This window comes from Ascaphus truei, chromosome 5 (assembly GCF_040206685.1).
Source record: "Ascaphus truei isolate aAscTru1 chromosome 5, aAscTru1.hap1, whole genome shotgun sequence".
NCBI classification, from domain to species: domain Eukaryota; kingdom Metazoa; phylum Chordata; class Amphibia; order Anura; family Ascaphidae; genus Ascaphus; species Ascaphus truei.
Genome location: NC_134487.1, coordinates 233,870,177 through 233,887,389, shown reverse-complemented (window position 1 = coordinate 233,887,389; position 17,213 = coordinate 233,870,177). Strand labels below are relative to the sequence as shown.

At 45.3% G+C, this 17,213-nt stretch overlaps 1 protein-coding gene across 1 annotated transcript; it reads left to right on the top strand.

Moving 5' to 3' along the window:
• Positions 1-9,577: 9,577 nt before the first annotated feature.
• LOC142494720 (uncharacterized) lies at positions 9,578-14,584 on the top strand. The gene is made up of 3 exons (XM_075599155.1): positions 9,578-11,636; positions 13,024-13,101; positions 13,467-14,584. The coding sequence occupies exons 1-3, from the start codon at positions 11,183-11,185 to the stop codon at positions 14,582-14,584; spliced, it is 1,650 nt and encodes a 549-aa protein (XP_075455270.1). The 5' UTR covers positions 9,578-11,182.
• The last annotated feature ends 2,629 nt before the right edge of the window (positions 14,585-17,213 follow it).

Genomic DNA, 17,213 nt, shown 5'->3' with positions numbered 1-17,213 from the left:
CGGACATCGAACCACAGGATCAGTCGGAGATCACCAAGCGGCAGATCCTTTGTGAAGTCCGTGGCAGGCCCAAGCACTGGAGTGCTCGGCAGGTAACTCTGATCTACACGTGCACCAACAGGCCTAGTAGTTTCCTTAGTAACTGCGCAGTCACACATATCCGCTCTCTATAGAGTGCTGGACATTGTGTGGGGGATTACTGGACACGGGGTGGGATCACCCTGTGAAGGTGGGAGAGTATACGTGTCAGATTAGTTAGTGTCTCCTCTAGAGAGGGACACCTGTTATTCTATCGATGGTTATTGGTTCATATGCTCACCAGTAAAGGTATTTGGTTATTATACATACAGTGTATGTGGTTATTATATGTGTCCTGCGAGGAACAATTCCTGCTCTGCTAGGAACCATCGCAGGTGGAGGCGCTGCACCGAGTACAGGGTTACTCTTAATATAATTGCCCCAGGTTCCCCGTGGCGGAAGCTCAGCCCTCCTGTGAGCCAACAGGTAAAGCACAACACCTGGTAACACTGAGTTCCCCGCACCCACACTATATCTGCGATTGGGTGGGGTGGAATACCCGTTACATTTGGAGGCACTGCTGAGAGAGACCTGGGTGCTCTGTTCCGATTTTTTGTCCCAATTGCCCAATTCCTATTTTTTTCACCATGTTTGTAAAGTCCGGACACGAGGTCCTTGCCTGGGCTTTGAGGAGATATCTGAACCCCGGCCGGGTGGTGGCGGTAGGAGGCCTTCCCGCAAATATAACCATGGACACGGTCAGGGAGTATATGTGCAAAATTCCTGGGTGGCCGTACGCATGTGTCTTAGGTGAAGAACAAGATCCCACGTCCACATGAAAAAACATACTTTTTGTGGCAACCCACAGTACGGATATATGCTTGGATATATAACACTGTTATGTTCTCAGTGTAACGGGTATTCCCTCTATCCCAATCACAGATACCGTGTGTGGGTGGAAACCTATGTGTTACCAGGTGTGGTGCTTTACCTGTTAGGCTCACAGGAGGGCTGAGCTTCCGCCACGGGGAACCTGGGGCATGTATAGTTATAATAAGAGTAACCTCGTACTTGGTGCAGCGCCTCCACCTGCGATGGTTCCTAGCAGAGCAGGAATGGTTCCTCGCAGGACACATACAAATACTCGCACACCTTAAGTATGATAACCAATAACGTTTACTTAAGAACATCAGATACATATACCATCAACATAATAACAGGTGTCCCTCCCTAGAGGAGACACTACTACGGCGTCTCGTAGAACGCCACTTCCTCCTACAGGATGATCCCACCCGTGTCCAGTGACCCACACAATATGTCCCTTTTAAATGATATGGATATGTGTGTGACTGCGCAGCCACTAGTCCCGTATGAGTACTCGGTTGGTGCACTTATAACGATACCTGCCTGGTGCGGCGGCACCTGGCGTTAAAGGATCTTCTCAAAGGATCAAAACAAGCTCCCACACGACATCCAGGATCCACCAGCGTGGTGATCCGTCAGGGGTGATCCCACCCTGAAAATAGTCCAGATCTCTTTAATGCGAGGAGACTTCAGCCCAAGTCTCTCAGCAGGAACCGCAGCGTCCGCTGTGTCCCTAACTAGCAAACGGCTAATGGGGCAGGGTCCCTAACCTAGGGCCTGTCCCTATAGCACTCAGCTACTGGTGACTCAGGGCTATCAGGGGCCTAGGGGAATGCTGGCCTAGTGCAGAGAATCACTGACTCCTGCACCCTACCTCCTTCCCTTAGCTGCTCCGGTCAATCAATAACTAACTGCGTAGAGCCCACGAAATGTATCTATCTCCCTCCTGGGGAGATACTGTAGCCCTATTGGCTCCCTGGAATCCTGGGGGCTGCTACTCTTGGGAGCTATTCTCCCTTGCGGGGGCCTCGCACACATTTCTTTTGCGCATAGTGGCCACCGGCTATCACAACCTGTTGCGCATGCGCAACTACATTGAAGATGGCGGCGCCCTGCTCGGGAACCGCCGGGGACTCAGAGACACCGAAAGCGCTCCCTGCAATGGCCCCCACCCTCCCGAAGCGCCAGCGGGTCTGTCACGTGACCCTCGCCAGCGGAGGTAAGAGGAGGGGGAGTCGTGGGACAAGGGGACCTAGCTACATCATAACCACTGCTTTTCATTTACAACAAGCCTACTGTTCCAATGTATTGATTTTTTTTTTTCTAAGAAAAAGGGAATTTATTCCAAAAAACATCTAACCCCCTCTCTATTTTTAGAATATGAATATTGTAGACGACTTTGTAGACTGAGTGCCAAAAAGCTTTGCCCCTGTGTTTAATTTGATTGGGATTTTGTAAAGTTAGGGGCAGTACTACTACTTTTGAACCCCTGCTTAATTCGTGTAATAAAAATGACTGAAGTTACTTTGGGTTGAGCTCACTTGCTCTGGATAATAAAACACACCTCCTTATCAAAGCATATGGGTAGCTCCGAGGCTGATACTATACACCTCATACATCGACCTTGGCCCCTTGCAGACGCAATTACCAGAACACCTTCCTACTGTCTCTATACGTTCTTCCTACTTACCAATTGGATTGTAAGCTCTTCGGAGCAGTGACTCCTTGTCATAAATGTCACTTTTATGTCTGAAGCACTTATTCCCATTATGTGTTATTTGTATTATTTGTTATTTATATGATTATGTCACGTGTATTACTGCTGTGAAGCACTATCTACATTAATGACGCTATATAAATAAAGATATACATACAATAACCTTTCACCCATCTATATATTCCAGATAGTAGATTGTGGCTAGGTACGGCAGGATGAGTTAATGTATAACATACTCCTTTTATGGGGCTATGTCCCACCGAGATTAAAGTGTCCCAATTATGTGGGATCGGGCTTCACGATGGCTCTAGAAACTGAACCACATCCTCCCACACAGAAAAGGAACATGCTGTAATGTATAATGATTTGAGTATCTCATAAGTTTTCAACCTGAAGAGAGAGCTCAGACAGGGATGGGCGGCATGGGCGCGGTGCTGAGCCCCTCACATTCCCTGGGATAGTTGGGATTATGAGGTTCTTCCACTCCCCCCCCACATTTCACTCCTTAGGCTTGTAATATAGTACGCGCTGGCTTGCGTGCGGGTGCGCATACGGCGTTGTGTGTGCACGTGGCGCATGCTTTTAGCACCTATAGGCCAAACGGTGAAGTGCATGGCTAGGGGGCGTGGCCATGATGTCACAACGGTAGGCCGCACTGTGATTGGCTTACAGTGTCACGTGGCATGGCAGTCGCTCAGAAATATAAATTTCTTTGTATTTCCACACAACAGCTGTGCCAACGCTGTCTGACGTGCGCGTGTGTCAACACTTGATAAACTGTCCTAGGGAGACAAGTATTTATCATTGCCTCGCACGTGACTGCATGCGCGCCAGCCATTCTATATTACAAGCTTTACAGGAGTAGATCAGGCTTTCCCTCCACTTTCCCCCTATGTATATGGTGGCTGAGCCAGTAAAGCTCCAGATGAAAGGGGTTGGGAATGAGAGAGTTAAATTTTAGGAGTGGTCAGTAAGAGGATGACCACTCAGGAGGGGGCAGTTATATAGAGGGAGGAAGTGGCTAAGGCTGAGGCCCCGCTGTGGTCGGCGGCCACACGTGGGCCACCAGCCCCTTACCTCCAGTCTGCTGGTCCCCGCTGCCTCCTTCCGACAGGGCTGACTGCGTGCTGTTACGCGTCAGCCTGCCGAAGCTGCAAGCTCCTGGTGATTTGCAGCTTTGACGCGTCACGTGGTGCGGCAGTCAGCCAATGGGGAGGGGAGCTGTCTGGAGGTCTGAGTGCTCTGTGGTGTGTTTTGGACGGACACGGGGGGACGGACGGGACACGGGGGGGACTCTCCCGCTCCCCATATCCTGCGCTCCCTATTTCCTGCGCTCCCCAATTCCCCGTGTTTGCTGATGGGAGACGGGGGGTGGGGAGCTTCAGAGACCGGGTGGGGGGGGCGGACAGCTGCAGAGACCGGGGGGGGGGGGCTGAGAGCTGCAGAGACCGGGTGGGTGGGGGGGGCTGGGAGCTGCAGAGACCGGGTGGGGGGGGTGCGGGGAGCTGCAGAGACCGGTTGGGGGACAGGGGCCGGGGAGCTGCAGAGACATGGCCGCCCCCCCTGACCCGTTTTGGCCACGCCCCCCACACGCAAAAATGCTCGCTATGGACCACAATCAGCCTGAACTACCTCACCACGCGCCGCCGCAGTGAAGTGCGGGAGCACTGACTGAGGCAGTGGGGCCTCGGCCTTAGAGGCAGTCACAGGATCTGTGGAGGAGAGAAATCTCCCAGCCTATCCCTATCCTTTTGATCTGTGTATGCCCCTGGGGGATGTAATATTAATACAATTTTTTTTTTTTAGGTTAAAGTTTATGACATGGGTATGTGTAAGGTTCTTACCAGTTAAAATGGGTCGGGGACCTCAGGTTGTTCCGGGCACCTGTAAGGTTCTTAAACTCAACACGGGCCGGGGACCTCAGGTCAGCTGGCCGTGACTGGAAACGGGGAGACTTAGCCACGCCCTGGGCTGTTGGACCTCAATCTGATGACGTACGAGCGCTCGGGAAATGAAGAAAGAGACACAGAGAGAGTGATTCTGATTCTTCATCTCAACTTTATTACGGAAAAGCAATGCTATTTATACAGGAAAATAAAGTGTTAATTAGAGGCGTAAATTAGAGGCGTAACAATATTAGCATATTACTAAAATGACAACAGAGCTGGGAATTTCCCACTCATACACATTATCTATAGCCTTGGTTTCTGTAAGCAAAGCTTGCGGCCAAGCCGATTCTAAGAAAACACAGTACTGGTGTCCAGACAACAGAACAATTCTGCATGTCTGGAGGTCGTTTCTTGCATACATACACTGTATATCACTTCGTTCAGGGAAAAGTTCAGGCAGACAAGATGAAGGTTCTGGACTTTAATTTTAACCCTTTCAGTATGTTATGTCATATTGATGTTTGGGGGCATATTGGATTATTTCTTTGTATAGTTGTCACAGCTGCAGCAAGTTTCCTTAATTTGGGGGGATAAAACCCTGTTAATGTAGGGGGTGTGATATTTTGATTAGTGAGAGGAAGTTGTATCCGCTGGGCGGTGTATACAAGGACTGCCTCAGTGGGGTTGAGTATTTGAGATGAGCCAGGTGCTGGGCGGTACCTGGCCGGGTACCATACTATACCTGTTTTTCATGTCCTGTACCTTTATGCAACTATTTCTGCCAGAGGTTAAAGCTCAGAACCTTCATCTAATGAAAGCATCTGGGAGTCTGATGACATCTCTGATAATGATCAGTGGGTTATGGGCGATTTTGTGTGTGTCAAATTTTAAGTTATGGTGGGTGAAAAAAGCAACAAAAACCTCCACCTTTAGCATATAGCCATATGCTAACGGTGGAGGTTTTTTGTTGCCTTTTTCACCTACCATAACGTAAAATGTGATATGGTAAACCTAGATCGTAGGATCATAGGACTCCATGTGAATGGATATTCCAGGCAAAAGGTGACACATTGTGTGCTCATTTGCATGTCATTTCCCAGAATCCCTTGCTGCAGTGGAAGCACTGTATGCTAAGTGATTATGGTTGAAAGGCAGGGTTGCAGACCTGTCTAAGACATGTGAATGTGCTCACAAGTAATATATATATATATATATATATATATATATATATATATATATATATATATATATATATATATATATATATAGTGCAGAATAAATGAGTTCTTCAGTATTAGGTGATACCTTTTTTATTGGACTAACAATTTATGTCATAGGACAAGCTTTCGAGAGTTCTCCTCTCTTCTTCAGGTCAAGCAATACTGATTTACACAGGAATCAATGCTAAAACAGTGTAGAGAAAAAAAACAAAAAAAAAACCAGGTATTTACTGTAGATAAGGTCGGGTGTTAAGTGTTTGAAGCCAAGGGACAGTGTCAAAGAAAGGTGGGGAAGGGATGCTGGGGGGGGGGGGGGGAAGGGAAGAGAGAAAGTGTGGATAAGAATATGTTACGCCGATGCTCGCCACAAACCGGGACCGGACCGCGGGGCTGAGGTGGGGTTATATAATCACCGACCTGAGTCCACGCAGACTGATCCGGAGTGCGCAGTTCATAGTCGTACATCGCAGGGTCAGGATTGGAGAAGGCAGCATCGTCGTTAATGAAGCAGGAGTTCGGCAACAGGAAATCAGGAGTGCCCCGCTTCAGCTTAGGAGCGTGAGCGCGGGGGTGGCTTCTGCGCGAGGAGCGGCCTCGGCCCATGACGCCGATCTCAGCAGGAGGAGACAGCAGGCTGGCCGAAGTTAACCGCAGGGCAGCGTCGGGAAGAACCAACGCTTCAGCGCAGAAGTCCAAGGCAGGCCACTGCAAGAGGATCGCAGCAGGCCGCAGGAAAGAAAGGGTAGCCACTGCTAGGAGGGAATGCAGCAGTTACCAGTGCTGGCATCAACGCTTCAGCACAGGCGTCCAGGGTAGGCCACTGCAGGAGAATAGCAGCAGGCCGCAGGACAGGAAGGGTAGCCACTGCTAGGAGGGAATGCAGCAGTTACCAGTGCTGGCATCAACGCTTCAGCACAGGCGTCCAGGATAGGCCACTACAGGAGAATAGCGGCAGGCCACAGGACAGGAAGGGTAGCTACTGCTAGGAGGGAATGCAGCAGTTACCAGTGCTGGCATCAACGCTTCAGCACAGACGTCCAGGGTAGGCCACTGCAAGGAGATAGCAGCAGGCCAGTGCTGGCAACAACGCTTCAGCACAGACGTCCAGGACCAGGCCTCTGGATACTCAGGAACTTGGAAGGTAAGAACGCTAGGAGAGAGGCCTGGGGTGGTTTGTGGCAGAGTCAGTAACATAGAGATATGAATAGTTATGCTCGGCGCTGGTTCAGAGCCAACGCCTAGAATATAAAGGGCGGAGATCCAATCACAGGAGGAGGGTGTGTGAGAACTCCTCCAATGAAGCAGCACAGGGCAGAAGCTGCAATGAGAGGCAGCACCTGTGCCATAGATTGCCAGAGGAAGCCTGCAACTGCACAGGTCTGCAAGGCAATAGTCAAAGCCAGTAGTGGATTCCTTACAGTACCCCCCCCTTCAGGTGAGACCTCCGGACGAACAAGATCCATCACAGATTTGGGGGACATGGAATTGTTCCTAAACCTCCTTAGGCGAGAGGTGGCATTGAAAGCCCATAGTTTGTTGGGATTCCTTACAGTACCCCCACCACTGGGTGAGAAGCCTGGGTGAACAGGACCATTCATAGGTCTGGGAGACATTGAGTTGTTCCTGAAGTGTCTCCGGCGAGAATTAGGTCCACAATCCAGATGTACATTGGCGAGTGCCATGAAAGACAGCGGTGGTACTGCAGTTCTTGGTACATGGACAATGGGACCTGAGGGCTCCGGAATGGGAACATCGGAAGGACAGTAGCCAGGTGTCCGGTGCATAGTAATAGTCCAAGAGTACGGGACACAGGACACAGATTGTCGGACAAAAATGGCAGAGGGACCTTCAGAGAAGGCAATGTCTTTGGTGAAATCAGCATGGAGGAAGTTGCGAGAGTCTTTAGCTTCCAAGGAATTCCGGGTGGTGGTTAGCAAGGGAATGGGGCGGGAGGGTTCACTACACACTATAGCAGCGGTACTTTTGATACCAAGCAGGGTTGCTATCCCAAGCAATTTGCGAGAGTCTGTAGCAGTGTGCATGCAACTCTTGGTCATGGTACTGGCAGTTGAAGAAGGATCCGCTTCCTTTGGTTTGTGATCTTTAGAGAGAATCAAATCCGAAATTGTGGCCTTGGCGAAGGACATAATAAGCATGTCTATACCCATAGTGGACCCATAGAGAACAGGAACGGACGCTTCAGGTAAAGCGACGAGGTCCAGTAAGGGTGTCTTCGTCTTAGGGAGAGGCCAATTGCCATACAGATCGGGCACTTTGGGCACCGCACAGAGACCTGCGAGTAAGGAGTCTGTTTGAAAGGTGAGAAAACAGATTTTATCCAAAAAACAAGGCAGGCGGTTAAGCGGTGCATCAACCTTAGGGAAAAAAGTCTTGGGGTTAAAGCTGGGTGCCTCCAACACAGAGAAAGAAGACAGAGAACTAGAGCTTGGCTTCGGAGTGGAGGTCCCAGGTACCCAGGTCTCACATGATACTGTGGGAGAAGCAATGCAAATTGTTACTGTTTTAAACATAGGGTTTTTAACATCGGTAGCTCCAGGCACCTTTTTGAGAGGTAACCCTAGTTTTGGGACAGGACAGTCAATAGCAAGTACCCCAAGTATTGTGGAAGACACAGAGAAAAATAAGTCCATTTTAAAGACGGGATCTTCTGAAAAAAGGGAAAATTCCAAATGCGATACCCCTGAGTTCGTGGTAGTAGACATACAGTCAGTAGTGGATACCCCGAATACTGTGGGCGAATCAGCGTGAAACAGTATTATTACAGGAATGGGCATCCCAGACTTAAAGTCATTTTTAATCATCCCGGAGGCTGTGGCATGATCCGTGAGAGAAACTGGGGTAAACTCTCCAACAGACACAAGGGACATCTTGCTTTTTACAGAATTGGGTCCCTGAGAATCTCTAGTGAGGGCATCAGACTCCATGGGAGACTTAGTGACAGGGGTTTTGGAACTGATTAAAGGAATTGCAGGTATCACAGATTTAATAGGAGAAATACCTTGCAAAACAGAAATTTTAGTAAAGGTGATAGGCATCACAGATAGGACAGACAGAAGTAAGCTAGGCAAGGTTGCTTCTATAACAGAAGATTTGGCAGCGGCAAAGCTTAACTCAGCGGCTGCTGGAGAAATTTAACTACAGTGAGAAGGGACTGCAGATTTACAAAGTCAGGGATAAAGGGAGTCTCAAACTTGAAAGCCTGATCCTTCAAAAAGAAGGGCCCTAACTTTAATGGTACTGAGGGAGCAACAGCAGATACGCTGATCTCAGTAGGGGTCACTTGGAAAGGAGCATAATATGTACTGTTCGCTTTAAACCCTAGGATTTGAGAAAAGGAGAACTCAGACAGTGCAAGTGGGGCAACCACGCCTGTGCTGGTCTCTGAAGTGGGTATTTGGGAAGGAGAGTCTGGGACATCAGAAACGACAACAGATTCCACGAAAAGGGGTCTATGCTCAGAAGCAGGGGTCTCAGCTCTCTGAGTGACAGACGGGGTGAGTGAAATACCTAGGAGTAGGGATTCTGCGAACAGGTTTAGAGAAACAAACGGCTCCAGAGTACTTTTTACTGGAGCCAGTATTATTGCCGAAAGTTCAGGGAGCCTAACCCCGACAATTTTAGCCGAGTCAGAGGACAAAAGGGGTTGATCCTCTGAGGCTAAGGAGGTGTCCCTGACTGACGAACTAAAGGGATCTACCAAGGAAGGTTCACAGGGCTGACCTGCAGGGGTTAACATAGGAAAAACCCCAAGGGTTAAATTACTCTGCACCTGAGAATCAGAGAAATAGAAGCTAGTCTCCGAGAGTGGGGTCATAGGGGGTTCTGCCTCTTGCCCTAGGGACCTATCATTAGACTGCGGAATACTAGGGTTAGCAGTAGGAACCTCACAGAGCAGACTAGCAGGGGTTAATACAGAAAAAACCTCGGAAACAGAGCTTAGAATTTTTGGTTTAGGAAAAGAGGGCAAACAGGATTCATTCTCTGGTGCTAGGGAAGACACACTGACCTGGGTACTGCAGGGATTTACAGTAGGGAACGCATAAGCCTGACTAGCAGGGGTTAAGACCGAAATAACCTCAGGGACAGAACTTAGGGCCTCATGCAGTAAGCGTCGATTAAGTGAAATCGGCAAGCTTACCGATTAGTCATGTTAATGGCGATTTTTCCTCTCCGTATGCAGTAAGTGCCGAATACATTCAAAATCAACCCGAAAACAAATCCGCCCACTCTCACGATGATTAGCCGATCACACACAGGTGTATCGGCGTGCGTGGCGGGGTGCTGATAGGTTGCCCAATCACAAATCTTGCTGAATCAGGCGAAACAAGCATGTATTGGATTGCGCGCCATATTTAAAGGCAACGTGTACTGATAATCATTCTCTGTGTTGTTGGGAGTGAGAGAGAGAGAGAGAGAGACGCACAGAGCTGGCTGAGTGAACATTTGCATATTGACGGAGAGACTTGTTGTGTATTGGGTGAGCTTTGTCCATTGTTGTTTTGTTTACATCTTTGTCTTGTTTTATATGTGGAAGTGTTTCGTGTGATTGGCTGTACATTAGTTGTCTGTTTTTTGTGAGTGCTGGAAGTATGCCCGCAAAGCGTGGGAAGAGTGATGCTGGTGGGAGTGGGAGTGCTACTCGTGCGAGTACGCGTCGGAGTGAACGTACTGTTCAGGGGAGTGATGTTGCTGGTGCACCGAGTGGTGTTGCTGGGAGTGGGAGTGCTGGTGCTGGGAGTGGGAGTGCTGTTGCTGGGAGTGGGAGTGCTGGTGCTGGGAGTGGGAGTGCTGTTGCTGGGAGTGCTGTTGCTGTGAATGGGAGTGCTGTTGCTGGGAGTGGGAGTGCTGTTGCTGGGAGTGGGAGTGTTGTTGCTGGGAGTGGGAGTGTTGTTGCTGGGAGTGGGAGTGTTGTTGCTGGGAGTGGGAGTGCTGGTGCTAGGAGTGGGAGTGCTGGTGCTAGGAGTGGGAGTGCTGGTGCTAGGAGTGGGAGTGCTGGTGCTGTGAGTGCTGCTGGTGGCGCAGTTGCTGATGGGGTGTCTGGTGGTGGCGTGCTTGCTGGTGGGCAGCTTTTGGAGGCTCTTCCATTGGAAGAAGGAGAGTCCAGTCAGCACCAGCCAAGCTCTGACCCTAAACCTGCTCGGAAGAAACGTGTGGAGAAGCCACGTAATCCTCGCTTCAATGACCAGGAAAATACAGCTCTGGTCACTGGCATTCTGGAGCACTATGACAGTATATATGGACATTTACTAGGTAAGTGTACCTTTACATTTATTATTCAAATACATGTGATCCTAGGTCATCTGAGTTTTGTTCATATGCAAATATGGGTTCAGAATATCTTTCTATGTTAATTAGTCTGGAAACACAGCTTTTTATCATGCCTTACAAGGACAACTAAACACAGGCGGTCAATTTGCCATAACTGCATACAATATGAATGCAACCTTGCTAACATGTATAGGTTTAGTAGTGAATGCTCATGTGCTTCACATATTACACATAAAACAGCATGTTTGCTATCTCTTGGAACAGCTAGCAGTGTAGGAAACTGGTGCTTCTATTATTATTCATTTACCTCATATATTTTATATGTTTTTCAAGGGCGGACAAGTTCAGCAAGCAGAAAGGAAATGTGGGACACAATAGTCATTGGTGTCAATGCGTGTGGGAATCATGTGAGGGACAAGCGGAATTGTCACAAGAGATTTGATGATATTAGGTCCAAATTGAAAAAGAAAATACAACACCAACGCGTGCATGCTACTGGCACTGGAGGTGGGCCCACACCACAACGTCTCATATTAAGTCCATTGGAGGAGCTGCTTCGGGCAAAATTACTTCCCGTCGTCGTGGAAGGCTTACCTGGTGACCGTGATATAGGAATTTACCCCTCACAATTTCCACCAGGTGAGAAATATTACTGTCGTTGCTTACAGTTATTTTGCTTAGTTACACTGCTTTTTATACTGTCTTCACAATATAAGCATACCTGCATCTATATATGTATATGTCTGATTCTGTATATATATATATCTCAAAATAGACATATATGTTGTAGTCCTACTAAAAGCAGTAACTAATATAGCACGTGCCATTGCGTGCTCATTTACATGTGAATTCCCAAAATGCATTGCTGCAGTGGAAGCAATTGATGGTGGGCGAAGATGGGGAACAACAGGGTAGTACACATGTGTAACACATGTTAATGAGAAATTATTACTAGCTACAGGTACAGAACAGAAATATGTATAATATTATTGTGTATTGTATTTATTTTACTCCGACAAACATGACATTACTGCCTATTTTAAGCATGCATCAAATATATTGCATGCAACGGCCTACAAACATCACTTGCACTAACACATCTATAGTTGTTTATGAAAAGGTCCATTTTTGCTTTAACTCATATACAGACAGCATAATGAGGCACACGTAGCATATGTTATGTCATTGTTTTCATAACTTAAAAACTGCACACGACTATTTAGATCATCTACCATTGTGTTAAAGCAGCTGCAATTAATATCTCATCACAGCATACACTTCAACAGAGGGGGTGGGGTTCAGCACACACACTAATTGCAGCCTCATTTTAGGGTCAACTTAGTTCACACCATTTTCACCTGTTTCAAGTAATTGAAAGGTGTGGCTGATTAGGCTTTTTGGGGAAGGGAATACCGTTCTTACAACCTGACTAGCACAACTGAAGTTAATCACACTCATTTGAAAGCTTCACTTTAGCTACTAAATGCCCCAACAACTCATTACTTATCAAAGCGTACATCACACATTAGTTCACTCATATCTATAGTTGAACTACTACTATCAACGACACATTATCACACACTGCATGTGTTGTCTTGTTTAGTCACAGCCACATTCATGTGTGCCACATCTTATATTAATGTACCACACATATCCTCTACCAAAAACAACACTTTTTGCAATATGACCACCTTCATGATAACCATTGTGAATGGTCATCTCATGATAGTTATGTACATTATGATACTGATATCACTACACAACATATGATTTTTATGTACAAATTTTATCTATGTATCCTCACGCATTACTGCAGGAACATAGTATGTTTTATGTTAGGGAACTCAAAAGTTCTAAGTACACAGGCATGTACATTGTTATTACAACTATTTATGTTCACTTTCACACACACATTTTGGGTTAAGGAAATGATGCTGTTAGGTACTCATAAATACAGAACATACAATAACTGTTTGTTCAATATTTACACATGTAAATGTAAAACTTATGTTATTGTTATATATAGTTGCCCCTGAAGGACATGTGTCACCTGAGACTGAACAAGTGTCTTCACCTGGGTCAGCCAGCTCAACACACCTAGAAGGTGAGTGTATCAGTTGGTGGCCATATAATATGTGCTCTTCTATATGTTATGTTGTCATGTTCATTATTTGTTTTGCACATCTTCTTTAAATAGGATTACTTAGTGTCAGTGAAAATGAAGTGTAAGGCAACTTGTATTGTGTTAGTGATGTTAACTATCATGTAGGAGTTGTGAGTTTACAGCAAGTTTTCAGTCACTCATATTTCATACTGAGTCCAAACATTATTCTTAAGTCAAGGTAGTTTTTAATGTGAGGTTATAAAACGTATGGAAACATGTTAGTTGTTACTTATGACACAGTACAATTACATAGTAACACAGCAGAGATTAACATGCCATTTAATAATGTGTACATTTATTTGTAGAACATGATGAAGAGGATTTTGATGATGATGATGATGATGATGATGATGATGATGCCGCCGCCGCCGCCATAGACACACAAATACAAGCAAGTGACCATGAAGAGGTTCCAATTGAAACTGTTTTGCCGCCAAAACGTCCAGCAAATACCACATATGATGCAATTGTAGCTTCTGAGGGAAAAATTGTGGAAGCAGAAAATCGTCGCCATTCTGACCTGATGACAGTGCTGGAAAGGATGATTGCACTGCAGGAAGAAACAGTTTCACAATTGGCACATCTCCACAGAGTCTTCATTGAAGTGCCTAAACAGTTGCAAAAAATCAACACCTCATTCGAAGCATTAGTTGTTCAGCAAACACAAGCTAATTACTGGAGAATGACTAATGTACCACAATTCAACACCTCACAGCCAGGATCTGTTGATGCAGGTCAGTTTTCACCACATTCATCTGATATTCATTCACCAGGCCCAAATGTTACCGGTCAAGTAGCAGACATTGCTGTGCAGGTTCCTGATCACATCCTACCGCTGCCATCTGTACAAATTCAGCAGCAGACACCTACAAAGGAGGCCACAAAAAGAAAACACAAGCAGTTACTACTGACCAGTTTTTGGTCAAAAACAACAAAAGACACACATGAAACAGACCAACCATCACTTGTGCAGTGTCTACCAACTTGCTCACATGTGTCAGTGGGCACAAGCCCTGTCCGTGAACAGTCACTACCCAAAAGCCCTGTAGGTGAGTCACTGCCCAAAAGCCCTGCAGGTGAATCGCTGCCCAAAAGCCCTGTAGGTGAATCGCTGCCCAAAAGCCCTGTACGTGAATCACTGCCCAAAAGCCCTGTAGGTGAATCACTGCCCAAAAGCCCTGTAGGTGAATCACTGCCCACAAGCCCTGTAGGTGAATCACTGCCCACAAGCCCTGTAGGTGAGTCACTGGCCACAAGCCCTGTAGGTGAGTCACTGGCCACAAGCCCTGCCCGTGAAGTGCCAGAGGCCACTCAAAGTGGCTCTGTTGTACCTAAAGTTGGTGGCAAAAGAAAAAGGAAAATTCAAGAGACAACAAGCAGGCCTGTTACTCGCTCGCAAAAAGAACAAAAAAAAAATTTTTAAAATTCACAAAATATGTCTTTGGCCTTGTTTTGTTGACTTCAGAATATCTAATTACTATTGTATGTATGCTGAAGACTGTGTTGTTTCCAAACTTTCAAGTATGTTCTTGTACACGTGAATTTTTGGAAATGTTAACACTCCTAATTAATGAATAGTGTTATAAATATTGATGTATTAATCGTCTGTTCAGTAATGCTCCACCAGGAGCCAGTTGCTAAGTTTAGAGAAGCTGCCATTGACTTTGCAGCAAAACATTGCATTTGGGTGTGTTAATTGATGTAATCATTGCATGTGCATATTATTTTCATGCAATTATAAAAGCACCTATTTAACTGCAAACATCTTTCTTGTACGTGTACAGCAGGATTTTGTGTTAAATATTACTTACCTTTGGTGGCCATTGTAATGTTGTCCTTTAATCATTTATGTGTTCTTGTTTCAAGAACATCTCTGAATTTATACTAAAATATATGTAGTATGTATTGATATATGCACACACACACACAGACACACACTGTGTGTGTGTGTGTGTGTGTGTGTGTGTATATATATAGTACTATCTAAACTGGTATAGATGTATTTACAAAAAACATACACTTCATGCTTCCTTGTGAAAACACACTATTTTAATAATACAGGCCTAATGTTTGACAACTGTACTAAGTGTGAGCCTCTAACATTATTGGGTGCAAACAAATGTTTATGACTTAATTCACTCATGTTTATCACCATTTAAATAGGTTTCATACAAGGCCTACTTACTGCCATCAATATGTTGTGTGTACTCCTGCAATATAAAAAAAAAAAAAAAAGATACATTATATATATATATATATATATATATATATATATATACATATATACACACACACACACACACACACACACTATACATATAGTACAATATACACTTTATATATATATATATTTTTAAGAGAGAGATATATTTATATATATATAGATACACACGTATTTAAACTCATGCAGACAGGTAGTTAACCAGACTTTCAAATACACACAGAAATGTATGTGGGAAAAAAACATTTCATTTTGCAGGTGTGTGTATTTACTGATATGGCTGTCTAAGCACTATTTTCACACAGTGCTCTTTGTTATTTTTCTAGAAAACTCAATGTTACTGAAATAAGTGTAGGAATGTTTTCACAAACGAGATAAAAAAATGATACATGTTTTTCCCACATTCGCCTATCACTAACCACAAAACGTAACCCAATTAAAAGGAAACATCCAATTGGCGTTTGAAATAAGGAGTAAAAGTAGTTACTTTTGTTGACCTTGAAAACGAAACACAGTAATTTGTTAGCCATTGAGCAGAATCATTTTGATGAGCAAAGAAGACAGAACTGCACACATCTTTTGTGCTACTCTGACATGGCTGATGAATTCGTTAACAATATGAATCCCCTTTTAGGGTATAAGTACATGGTTTCAGAAGCAATTTTAAACAGTCGCGGACACAAAGCAAGCACCCGCCAAATCTATGATTTGATTCGAGCTAAATATCCTTATTACCAAGACCGTAGGCATGCGCGGAATTTTAATTCCTCAATAAGATTCACTTTATCAACTAATGACTTTTTTGAACGTGTGCAGGATAAGCTAGAACACACCTATGGTTTCTGGAAAAGCATTTTACCCTGAAAGAGGGCACATATATTGTTGTGAAAGGCATATTTATTCCTAATGCCAATAGCAATGGATCCGCTACTACTGTTCCGTGTGAATCGATACCTGCTGCAATATCTGCACCCTCCATTCCTGAAACCCACATTGTACAAGAACAAAAGTACTATGATTATGTACCAAGCCTTTCAGCTGAAAATGCATTGGAATGGGAACCAGAAGAAATGAACCTACCTCCCGACCAATTGTTTGAAGAAAGCAGTGGCGATTCCTATGAGCGCTTCATGGAGGAGATGTGTGTCATACTGGATTCAGCGGGTGGGTCAAGCGTGGATGAAAATGCCTTGCATTTCTGGAGCGACCAGTTGCAGCCAGACGAAGAGTTAATTCTAGAAGAATGGTAAATATAACAACCGTTATGCGTTGACTGTGCGTTTAAATGTTTTTTTATTTTTTATTTTTTTAACCACCATTTTCCCTTTCAATGCGTGGATACAGCGTAACATTGCAGACTGCATAACATGTAGCGATCACAAAGAAATTGTTGCCGAATACAATATAGTATAACCTGAAAGAGTAGTACACATTGCTGACGGAATAAATATACGTACTTTCCTATCCCTTTAACCATATTAGCAACATTTTAACATAACTCTAACACATACCTGTTTTGTTATCATGCAACATTTAAAAGCGGGTCCACCACGTATGACGTGGGACCCTTGTCATGGCCCAAGGCGTCCTTAAAAAGGATTACGGATGTAAGTCCCGCCCCCAAGCGACGTGCGCGCCTCAAAGCCTATTGGCTGTCATGTTTTGTTATAGTAACGGTAACTGCAGTGTGTCATGTGTGCGGCTCAGTGTTTGTAGGCGTCAACTGGGCGTTAGCTGAATGTTAATTGAGTGGGAGGAGTGTTAGCGTGCGTTTCACGCTGGTTTAACATGACGTCACACGTATTGCATTTGCGCATTGTGTTATCGGCCG

Bases quoted from the DNA above. Each gene is read 5' to 3' on its own strand.
- LOC142494720 (XM_075599155.1), top strand. From the start codon at position 11,183: ATGTATAGGTTTAGTAGTGAATGCTCATGTGCTTCACATATTACACAT. The intron at 11,637-13,023 runs GTGAGAAATATT...TGTTATATATAG, and splicing joins CCCCTCACAATTTCCACCAG to TTGCCCCTGAAGGACATGTG. The intron at 13,102-13,466 runs GTGAGTGTATCA...ATTTATTTGTAG, and splicing joins CAGCTCAACACACCTAGAAG to AACATGATGAAGAGGATTTT.